At 39.4% G+C, this 11,890-nt stretch overlaps 1 protein-coding gene across 2 annotated transcripts; it reads right to left on the bottom strand.

Annotated features, from left to right (window-relative positions):
• Positions 1 to 897: 897 nt before the first annotated feature.
• On the bottom strand, positions 898 to 11,458 carry tcea2 (transcription elongation factor A (SII), 2). Of its 2 annotated transcripts, none has more exons than XM_061058244.1 (10): positions 11,236 to 11,458; positions 8,357 to 8,419; positions 8,054 to 8,159; positions 6,742 to 6,829; positions 6,454 to 6,644; positions 5,333 to 5,400; positions 4,017 to 4,160; positions 3,705 to 3,851; positions 2,243 to 2,314; positions 898 to 1,268 (listed from the first exon to the last, which is right to left on the bottom strand). In XM_061058244.1, exons 1-10 carry the CDS (start codon positions 11,302 to 11,304, stop codon positions 1,260 to 1,262), a joined length of 957 nt encoding a protein of 318 aa, XP_060914227.1. In that variant the 5' UTR covers positions 11,305 to 11,458; the 3' UTR covers positions 898 to 1,259. The 2 variants fall into 2 exon arrangements, with proteins under 2 accessions (XP_060914227.1, XP_060914228.1); XM_061058245.1 differs by having other exon boundaries at positions 6,454 to 6,641.
• Between the last annotated feature and the right edge of the window lie 432 nt (positions 11,459 to 11,890).

The following is an 11,890-nucleotide window of genomic DNA, read 5'->3' as shown; positions in this document are numbered from 1 at the left end:
TTAAGTGTCTCGCCTAAGGACACATCGGACATGTGGCTGAAGGAGTTGGGGATCAAAGCCCCAACCGTCCGGTAGACAGGCGACTGACTCTACCACTGATCCACAGCCACAAAGTCAATAATGTCCTACAAAACTGCATAAAAACTATACATGGGACATGTTTACTGCTACAGCGTTAGAACTTCTCCAGGGCTTCAAAAAGTGAAAAAAATGAGCCAGATGAATACTCCAAGAGATGAAAAAAGAAGACACAAAAGAAGACACAAGGCTGGAACAATAACATATTTATGGTTTTAGTTATTTACTATGTACATCATTTAATGATTATTTAACCGACATGTTTGACTGATGCTATAATGTACTTTGATATTACTGCATCAGAGCTCTGTGAAGTCAAAAGGCAAATGTCCCATTGGGGTAATAAAGTTCATCTTATTTGATCTCATCTTAATATCTTAACCTTCTCATTATGGTGCAGAAAAGGCACTAACTAGTGCATGGAAAAATTATCAGAAAGCAGGAAAAGAAATGTTTGGTGCTGATAAATGTCTAGGAATGACTAACTCTACCTTCAACAAAATCTTTAAAAAAAACAAAAACACAAATTCATTAAAAAATAATCGACACTCAGCAAAACATTTTATGGATAAAACTAAACTAGTAAAGGGGGCACTGCTTCTAAAGAAATTCAAATTTATCTTGTGAATTTCAATATCTGAAAACTCACATTTTGTTTCTCTCCTTCAGACAAACTCAGTAAAACAATATTGAAAAGAACCAATTTTTACAAACCTCTTAATCTTTACACAGATTTGTGAAAAAGCTGGCGAGTTATTTGGTAACTGGAAAAAAACAGAAAAAAGGCAGAAAGACAAAAAGAAAAACCACAGCGATGTGTTCTTGATCCAAGAGGAACTTTAATAGAATCGTTAAGGGCAAAATATGTGTCAGCACAACATGGCAAAGAAAGGCACGTCTACTGTTTCCACAAGGCCTTAATGTGAGTTAATGTGAGGGCTCAAAGCTTCATCTAGCAGAAGAAAGAAACTCTGTAAGTGCTCCATAGAAAACAAATCAAACCAATAGACAACATGATCTAGTGTATTCGTCTCTAAATATATTACAGCTCTGTTACTTTTATATATATAAATATATATATAAAGAAATTATACAAAATAAAGAAAACTAAATTCATCTTTTTAAATCCACATTCAAATCACTTTTTGCTTCATCATAGAATATGTACACGCTCGCCCTCTTCAACAGAACTGAAAGAAAGAAACAGAGAGAGAGATATTCAAAGATCTGTGAGGAGAAACTAAATGAATGTTTGGCAAAGATTTTAAAACCTCACTTAGTTTTGTTGAACTTCTTTGTGTTTGTTTTAAGATGTCAAAGCCTTCAAACACGTTTCTTAAAGTGCTAACCAAACACTTCCCCCCCCCCCACACACACACACGAGAACAAATGAGTCGCTTCACCTTGACCTAGAGCCAGCGGCTAAATAAGGGAGGCGGGGGAGGGGCGGGAAAAACTACAGGAGTCAATGCGGAGAGGGAGAGGAGGTGAAAAGGACAACGAGAAGGTATGACATGTAAACAAGAAGGGGAGGAGGAGGAGGAAGAGATGGAGGAGGGGGTAGAGATGGCAAAGTGAAAAAAAGAAAAGAAAAGGAAGTAGAGAAGGGAAAAAGATGAATCAAAAGGTGTAAAGTGGAAAACAATGGGGAAACAATGTGAGCATATACAGGAAGGGCGAGAAAGAATATAAAAGGTAAAAGGAAGCAGCACCAACTCAAAGTTAGTAAAGATGTAGAGAAACAAGAAACCTAAGTGTCTGCTGCCATCTTGTGGCGAAATTCTGTTACTGACAACTTTTTATTTTACATGTAAATTTAAATGATGTATTTCACTGACATTTCAGTTAAGCTTCAGTATATAATCGTATACTTTAATAATAAAGCTATAACACTAGAAGAAGAACAAGTTACGTATTTAACAAAGATTTGACAAAAACTTTACACGGTTGATTTTATATTTTGTTGTTTTATTTATGTTGGGACTCTTATTTAGGGTTGTGGGAAAAACAGATTTGTTTTGATGTGATGTGCAGATATACAGACAGCTGGTTTACTATGCAGAACATCTGATGACTTGATGATTGGTTTTACTGAGTTTTTAACATTTCATCAGGCAATCAGAAAATGTTTAGTATTGAAAAGAGTTTTTTTTGGTTTATTCACCTTCCATCGGTTGCCACAGCTGTTACACAGCACAAAGGTGGTCATGGGCTCATCAGCACTGCGGGTCTGAACCTAAAACACACAACATCACACACGATTGTAGGGTCAGCAGAGAAGAAGACACAGAAGAGTCAACCATTTTTAAATGTCCACATGTGAAGACGACATGGTCCGCTACTCTCAAAACACATTTTACAAAATAAAAAAGCATTTCAATTTAATTACTCTACACAAATGTGTGCTAAACTGCGCCATGGATTGTTTTTGAGGACTTGTGCATTTTACATATTTGACTAAGTAGATATTTCTACCCATCCAATGACCCTGTCTAGAAGTCGTTTGTGCATGGGCAACATTAAAGGGGACATATTGTGCCTTTTAATAAGGCAGTTTTTTCTTACCACTGTAACTTTTGCTGCTTTGCTAAAGTGCTCATGATGGATAGGCCGGATCTTTGTAACATAACAATGAGTAAGGTATTTTACCTGCTTTTTATAACATAACAATGAGTAAGGTATTTTACCTGCTTCTTGTAAAGTGTCTCGAGATAACACTTGTTATGAGTTGACGCTATACAAATAAAAATTGATTGATTGATTGATTGTGAAAAATCCACTTCTACAGTGTTTCTGAACATATACTTGAGTAACCTGAGAGTCTACTGACCCACAACATGTGAAATAAAACCATCCAGTCCTTTGTTTGTGGTCTGCATAAGTCTTACAACACAGAGAAAAATGCTCTGTTTCAAATGTGCTCTCCTTGTGATGTCACAGTGGGATTCTGGTAAAAAAAAATCCCCTCCCCTCCCCTGGTATCTCCACCCATGGACTCCACCCCCAGACTAGAAAAAAACTTTTGCTCAGGTCCGCCATTTTTATTCTCTCTACAGAGGAGTGATGTCTACTAGGAAAACTCAGGGGGGGCGGGGCTTATTGCATTTAAAGAGACACACACACCAAAACGGAGCGTTCTGAGAGAGCTGGTTTATACAGGGTCACAAACCTCCTCTGGTGCTTGATTCATGTTATATTTTGACCAAAGCACAGCACAGATGTTTCATTTAGACCACAGGGGGACTGTTTGAAAAGGTGGAGGAGGGGACTGTTTGAAAAGGTGGAGGAGGGGACTGTTTGAAAAGGTGGAGGAGGGGACTGTTTGAAAAGGTGGAGGAGGGGACTGTTTGAAAAGGTGGAGGAGGGGACTGTTTGAAAAGGGGGAGGAGGGGGATTACTTGTCCTCTTTAACACAAAACAAACAAAGGTTTCTTCATGAAAATATAAATAAATAAGTTAATGCTGAAGCTTAAGCTTTCAATCTGACTAAATCATGTCCCCTTTTTAAATGAAATAGCGTCAACCCTTTAAGTAGTTACACTCCAACAAAGCAGAACTAAGATTCAAATACTTCATACAAAGATGATGTGAAACACAGTGTGTAATGTGTGTGTTTGTGTGTGTACCTGTGTGTACGTGCAGCTCTTTCCGTGACACTTGTTGCAGATGAACATGTCGGTCTCACTTCCTCCCACCTTGGACAGCTGATGCTCTCTGATGGACTCTTTAGTCAGAGCTTCTCTGATCTGCTTCAGCTCGGCACTCGCCATCTCCTGCACACACACACACACACGCACACGCACACACACGCACACGTCAAATACACCGCATCTCCACCAACTGCATTCAAATATTGACAGTGAAGATACAATCTGGAGCAAAAGGAAACACCACATGCCATCTGTAACCCGATGGGACCTAATGTCTGCACGGCTGACCTCGGCAGTCATGCAGGCGATGCGTTTGGCTGAGATGTTTCCACAAAGGACGTTTCGCCGCAGATCGGGATTCTTCTGGTCCTTCAGGTTGGAGATTCGGCTTCGTAGACGAGTTTTATATTTCATATCTGTCACTTTTAACTCCTGGAAGATCTGTGGGAACGGCAAGCAGTCAAGGACAAAAAACACTCACATTTTTTATTAATTCTCAGATCTGTCAAAAGCATTTCTTTACTTTACTTTCAACTAAGGAGGCACACAGACGAACTGAGCAATCTGAAACACACTAGACCTATTCAGACTGCCGTTCCAAGCCGCTATTTTTACTTCTCTGTGATGCTCCATCTTCAATCTCAAAACTGTTTGAAGGGACAACAAGTTTGCTTTAATATTATTAGATCCTCATCACAAGTGCAAAATAAATGTAACATAAAGAGAAGGTGGTGTTGTTAGCTGAATCAGAAGAGCTTCACCTTTGTATGGCGGCCCTAAAAGGACATCTTGAGCCCCGTTTCCACCAAGCGTTCCGGTTCAGTCCGGTTCTGTACAGCATCCATTTATCAGTGTTTCCACCATCAAAAGTTGGGAATGGTACCAAAATAAGGGAACCGTACCGTCCTACTTTTTTGGTACCCTTCTGTTGGGGAGCCAAGGGTCCAGATCCGACCCTAAAGGGTCCCTTTTGTTTACCGTGTCCCATTCTTCTTCTTCTTCTTCTTCCTCGTTGAACTTAGTTAATAGCGGGCTTCACTGTGTTGGGCTGCTATGATGTCACACTATTACATAGCTGACGCGGCTATCTCCATCTGGCTTAGGCTCCGCTTACCAAATAAGGGTACAATTGGCTGTGGCAACCCTAACCCTAACCCTAACCCGAGACCAGGGCTACCGTGCCGAATTAAATCAAACTGTACTGAACCAAACCGGACCACTTGGTGGACTTGACTCAGCATAAGTCTGAGAACTTAACTCTCATCCGCGTCAACTGTGTTCAAGATTATTTATTATGTCCAACTTTTAAAACAACATATTTATCTTAGAGGAAGAGTTTGTTGAGCTGTTGAACTCTACACAGAAAGTCGTTTCTGTCGGTAAGTTTACCCTCATCGATGTAAATGAAGCGGACAAAATGCTGAGCAGACAGACGGACCAGCATGGCCCTCACAGAGTCAAATAGCAGAGGTAGCTTTGTTTATCTTACAAAGTGGAACACACCCAGTCAGTACACTCAGATTAAGATCTTTCACTCATGTGTGTCATCCACTTTGTTTGTTTTCTGTTCATGTGTAATCTTGTCAAAGTGTGAGCTGCTGAACTGAAAGGATATCCTCTTCAATGTTTGCAGCCAGGTGCTCACAGTCCACTCCGATGGTCTTGTGGTCATCTATAAAAAAAAACATAACTTTCAGCTTTCAGTGCATTAAAAGTTTCATACGCGTTCAATTAAATTTAAACATGGCTTCAGAAAAGTCAAATAACATTCACATAGAGAAACAAAATCACAACAGGCTTGTGACTTCACATATTACCTTTCATAAGATGATCTCATAAACAACTAAAGGATCACTTTTTATCTTTGTTCAGCTATTGAATATATTCTATAGAAGCCCTGATAAAACAAACAAAATACCAATTCATCCACCATTTCTAAGAATCTTGTCTCTCTTTTCTATCAATCCTTAATTTTCCTGTAAATGAAAACACACTTTAAGCAGATTTAATGAGTTTTGTAAAGATATTAACATTAAAAGGTATTAGACATTAACTGTCAGGACCTTCTAAAATGTTTCTATCAAGGAGAAAGACATGACAGAGTAGTGCTGCTCTACAGCCTCTAGTGTTCAAAATGAGTATTACAACAATAACAAAACCTTCCAAAACTTTTTGCCTACCTGTTTTCACAGATGGAAAAAAAGTAACTAAACAAATTGTCACTGCAAAAGCATTTTCTTTACACCTCCAAAAACCTTTACTGATAAATAGAAGTGTTTAGGAAAACTGAATCACGCTTTCTCACTAATACAAAAATGATGAAGCTTTGCGTCGGTACACTGAAGTCACACACCCCTGATGTAATCACCTGACAGCTGGCTGATTGAATAATTGCTTCTTATCTCGCACAAACCAATCGCAGCTCATTCTCACATCAAAGCTCCTTGTGGTTTACTGTTACTGTTAGTTTATTGTTAATCAGTCTATAAGAATACAGCGTTGTTTGATATCCAGATCACCTGTATCTGAATTATTGAAAAAGTTTGCTATGCTTTAATTTAGAAATATGACAAGCAGTTTTACAATAAAGCTCTCTGTTTAAACCTGATATCAAACATACTCTGCCACTTGACGTTGTGTTGTTTCCAATTTCTTCAATTCAAAGAGCATTCAGGTGTTTTTTGTTTTTTTAGATTTGTTTTACAAAGAAAGATTTTCTTCTCACCATCAGTTTGCAGTGCTGCCACCAGCAGCTCTCGACACTTGTTCCTCACACTGTCGGTGGTGACCGGAGCTGGGGGGAAGGAGGTGATCCGAGGAGGGAGGGTCTGGGGGGTGGGGCTGGTGGGGCTGCTGGGTGTTGTTGGGGTGGTCGGGGTGGTCGGGGTGGTCGGGGATTCACCAGACTTCTCACTGCTAAGGAGGACAAAAGATTAAATAAGAACAATAGAAAATGTACCAAACACGTGAGACAAAAACTTGAACTCATGTGATATCGTCATTTGTGACCGACCTTTTCTCGCTGCTGCCAGAGTCCTTTGAGGTTGATGACGACCTCACAGGAGAGCCTTCCTTCTTCTTTTCCTTATCCTCCGAACCGTCTGCAGGTACAGAAACAAAAACACACGGAAATGTATTTTTGGCTCAAACCCTAAAAGAAAGACACAACATTTCTTACATGTTCAGTCTAACCTGTAGAGGAGTGTCAAACATAGTTAGAACAATATTTCATGAAGTAACATTTCTATACATCATACCTATTCCATGGACTGTTTAATAACAGTTGGATTCAGAGATAAATACTGAAAGGAGGACACACTTCATAGATACAGAATAGTATGTGTCCAAAATCCTTCTCCATTGGTTTACACTCAATTCTGATAGAAAATGATCGTTTATTGACTTTACTGATACATTATATACAAAATCTGTAGTTATAGTTTTATTTTAGCATGGCAGTATTGTTCCTGTTTAAAGAAAGGAAGATAATTAGCTTTGTCAGGGAGACTGATAAGCCCATAAGCTGATATTATATTTAATAACAGTGTTGACGAAACAATTCTTTTTAGTCATTTATCATTGGGAATGTATGATTCCCCCTTTGTTTTAATATTTACTGATAATCAAAAGACTGAACAATACTCGGGTTAAAAATAATCTATAAACGTTTTTACATAATTGACATTAGGGCTGGTTAAAAATATCAATTCATCAATGCATTGCAATTATTATTCTCCCAATTCAATATCGATTCAGGGAAATCCTGAGATCGATTTATTTTCGTTGTAATGACGCCCCCTCTCCACTGGGGGCACTGTGGGTGCTGCAAATTCAGCTCAGGCACTAATGTGCACTTTAGATCATACTGTACTTCAATGTTTTCTGTATGTTTTATTAAATCGATTTCGAAGCATATTGGTCAATATCAATAACATGACCCAAAGAATTGAAATCAAATTGAATTGAGACGTTGTGGATAATACCCAGCTCTAATTTATTTGATTATTGGACAAGGACAGGACAGAGATTCTTAGCTTTACACAAGCTAACTGTAAGCTGTAGTATCAGAGCCGCAAACAACGACTCACTGGTAAACAAAAACAACGACGAACAAAACAACACATTAATCAATGAATCCCTAAATCCACCTAGCCCCCCATCCACCCACACTTGTATGTCTTTAGTTGTCATTTACATTCACAAACACCGTAATGCTAACCCTGGCCTCACTTTCCAAGACGGTCCTCGCTCGATTGGGCGAAATGTTACTCCGGTCCTCAGATAGACACATAAACAAGAGCACAGAACACACACCCCACACTGACCCAGCAGTTTCTTCCAGGACTTGATGAGAGTTTTTGCCAGATTCTGAACTTCTTCATCTGAGCTCTGTTTTCTCACCGCGTTCACCGACATCCCAACTCTGGTTGACTACAGACACACACACACACACACACACACACACGCACACACGCACACACGCACACACACACACACACACAGAAAGAGAGAAAGGACGCCCCGTTATTAATTAGATAATAAAAGAAACACCTGTTTTTTTTATACGTTGTATGACTTCAGGTGTACTATGCAGTGGCAGTGACATGATATGAAGGGGTATTAATTACCTGCAGGGTCTCCAAAGACATCTTGATGTTTTTAAGTTCCCTCAGCAGGTCCAGAGCTCCGTCCTGCAGAGACAACAATAAAGAAAAACCTTAGCATCAAATTCTTACCCAATAAAATGCAGTCAAATATCAGCTCAGTCAGGGACTCGACATCCTCAGACTCAAGAAAGGTCTAATGAGGGAATGCATCCGTCTTTTCTAATCGTGTGTCCATGAAATAAACAGGGACGTCTCAAATTGAGGGATTTGTTTCAGTGGACATTATTCAACCTGAACGAGAAAATCAAGGTGGCATTTTGTGTTGAAGGTGAAGATTCATGGTTTCCTGCCCACATTCCCACCCACAGCTGTCACCCAGATGCCCCAAGACAACCATTCATTGTGCACTAAAGGTTACAGAGAGAGTGATGGAGCCAAATCACTGAGTTTAATTATTCATTTGTCATTAAGTGAGGACCGAGATGTGCGTCCTCAGCAATGTCAGGGATTTCTTATTTGAGCAAATTAAACATATTCACCAGCCGTGCAAACTTTCTAGGCAAAATGATATTTGCTGCAGCTGTTGCACATAAATCATAGTAAGAGAAAAAGGGGATGGAGGAGATTTAGAATGAAATATTCATTCATAATGATGCTTTCTGGAAGTCGTGATGCTTTGTTGAAACGTAAGATGAAGACAGAACAAAAGGGTCGAGTAGAGAGAATGAAAAAGGTGGGGAATGTATGCTTTCTGTGACAATGCAGAAGGTCCTTCCCACACTGTCACATGAGCAGCACAGAGACAAGGAGACATACATATACACCAAAATATGAAAGGAGACAAAGGAAGGCAGAAAACAACAGAGTAGAAAAAAGAGGAGGTGAGTTGATGGGTTGTGGATTCTGTCAATCAGTTACAGTAAAAGCCCTCAAAATAACTTTAAAAAAGCAATAAAGAGAGGAAAAGCACAGAGCACCCGAACTCCAGAAAGGGGCGTGCAAGAGTTATTTAAAAGCTTTTCTTTAGGGTAGCTAAATCATAAAAAACACCAACATGTTTTGATATTCTCGCTCCGATTATGACCTAAAGAAATCAGAACATGTTGGCTTTTTTTTTGTCATGGCTGCACTGACTTTCTGTAACCATTTTGAAAATTCAAGACATGAGAAGTTTAAAATAAGCAAACAAAGAAATGCATGCGATATATAAAGTCTGGTTTATATTTCGGCATCGCTGTGCGCTGGTGTGTCTGCATAACTCTGCAATACTCAAACTTCAAATGCTAGTTGGCAGTGCTGGCCACCGTCTGGGGGTGGAAAAAAAGGAAAATAATAATTAACGCTGGTTGTAGTGGTCCCCAGTGAGTTTTTGCCTAGGGCCCCAACAGACTCTAGAATGGCCCCTGGTGCATATGTAACAGGCTCCGTATGGAGGACTGTTGCCAGATTAGATTTGTCCTGTAAATAACAGGGAAATAATGAGACAAAGCAACGTAGTGTTTCCTTTCCTCGCTTCTGCTAGTCTGAAGACGAGGGCTGCCGAGCACACTGAGCTGTCTCACCTGGAGGTCACGCCTCCTTGTGGCACAAATTGGAACCACACTGTAAATGAGATTTTACACAAAGTAACAGAACTAATGCTCCCAATTACACATTTACATATTGAAATATGCACAATACATAAAAATAAATCACATAATGTGATCATACATTTCTGTGTGTCACACATACTGTAGATGCTTGGCGGTCATTCAGAGAAAGGTTGTTTCTGTGTGTGTGCGTATTTGACTCGCTTCCTTTATGTATTTGCAGCATGTTTGATGTTAATGCAGTTTTTTGGGGCTTTTTGCAGAACGTTTGTTTCATTTGAAGTGCGTTTCAGCCGTTGCATTTGTTTTGGACGTGTGTATTTGCTTTTGAATGTGCAGCGTTCCTGAATATGCTGCACGCTCCTCTAAATGTAAATTGTTTCAGATGTTGTTGAGCCAGATGCCCTTACAGGCCACCATACAAACACACTGAGAACCATCAAAATAGGAGACATCTTGAGTCAACCGGTTAAAATGTCATATTATTCATATTCTGGATTTATTGATGAGACAAAAGTAGAATAAAATATGTGATTTAAAGAGTAAATAGCATCTATCTATTCTAACTCAACAGACTACTTTTAAGGGCATTAACATTTCACTGAAACAAAGCTGCAGGTAGTCAGCCCGTTTAATTAAATTTGCATGAAGGTCAAACTTAATCAGCTTATAAACAGAAAGGCAGCAGGCTCTTTTTCCAAAATGAAGTTCTGTATGTTCCTGAATCATTTAGCTTTAACTTGATTTTTCATTTCCTTACATTAAAAATTAAACTGAACTTTCCTGGGCACAAATGAAACATTGATGTATGATGTGTGCCTCACTAACAGAATTTGCTTTTAAAACGTTGCAGAATTTTCTGATTTTTAATCATATGGGGCTCATTTAATAACTGACACACTGACAATCGATGACTTTTCATTCAAATGTAAGAAAAACATGATTTAATTAGCTGTAGAAACCATAAATAAAAAAAATGTGAGACGCCAGTTGACGGGATAATTGATTCAAGGTGCGGGTGTTTTAATTGGCAGCTTTTTGACCAATGGCTGCAGTGATTCATTGACAAACTTTTCCCTAAAACATGTGAAAAACAGAAGCAGCAGACTTTGTTGTAAGAGAAGTTATCAGCATGGTAAATCCTTTTTCCACGGTGCACTGAGCAGAGTAAAAACACACACTGTCCGCGTTTCCAGAATGTTCCCTCTCTCAGCAGTTAAAAGGTAGAGCCCGGCTCATCACCTGATCGCGTGTTTTTCAGCGGATGCAGCGGCTGTTTTTTTTTTTTTTTTTTTTTTTTTTGCAACTCACCGTGTTCTTCTTGTGCACCATTTTATCCAGCTTTTTGGCGATGCGCTCCACTTCCTGGTTTTTGGCCATTTCGAGCGGATTTCTCTCTCCGTCAGTTCTCCTCCTCTGCAGCGGTGAAAACCTCCATTGATGTGGAAGACAAAACTCTCCCCGGTCTGTCTCTCTTTCCTCCTCTTTACGCAGTCTGTCTGTCTCCTTCTCTCCCCAGCTGCTGCCTGCCTCTCGTTTGTTATTGTGTGACAATGTGGGACGCTGGGAGTTGTAGTTTTTTCTTATTTGGTTCTGTCCCAATTCAGAAAGTTGACCAGAACTTTTCAATGACACTTAAAGAAGCAGACCTCCCACAGACAGAAGAAAAACTCTCTCATTCACCAGGATGAGGATCTGAAAGGTCGTTTCATTTTATTTCAGAATTTATTTTTTTAATGAGGGCTGTGTTTGGATGAGTAGCAGGTGAAATTGATGTAATTTACCTTAACATGTTGAAAGGCTCCTGCATCATTTTGCAGGAATCAAAGTGATTTGTTTGTCATGTGATACATTTATTATTAAGCACGGAAAATGAAAACTTAATTAGACACACACTTCAGTGCAAAAGACTCAATGGAGCTGTAGCATCATCATCTTTGAACAAACTACACATTAGGCCTAAAGC

The sequence above is a fragment of the Labrus mixtus genome, chromosome 15 (assembly GCF_963584025.1).
Source record: "Labrus mixtus chromosome 15, fLabMix1.1, whole genome shotgun sequence".
Lineage (NCBI taxonomy): Eukaryota > Metazoa > Chordata > Actinopteri > Labriformes > Labridae > Labrus > Labrus mixtus.
Note: the sequence above shows the minus strand (reverse complement) of the source record. Positions and strands in the feature narration are given on the sequence as shown.

Coding starts and splice junctions, on each gene's coding strand:
- tcea2 (XM_061058244.1), bottom strand. CDS start 11,304: ATGGCCAAAAACCAGGAAGTGGAGCGCATCGCCAAAAAGCTGGATAAA. Junction 8,160..8,356: donor TGTCTTTGGAGACCCTGCAG/GTAATTAATACC, acceptor GTGTGTCTGTAG/TCAACCAGAGTTGGGATGTC. Junction 6,830..8,053: donor GTCCTGGAAGAAACTGCTGG/GTCAGTGTGGGG, acceptor CTGTACCTGCAG/ACGGTTCGGAGGATAAGGAA.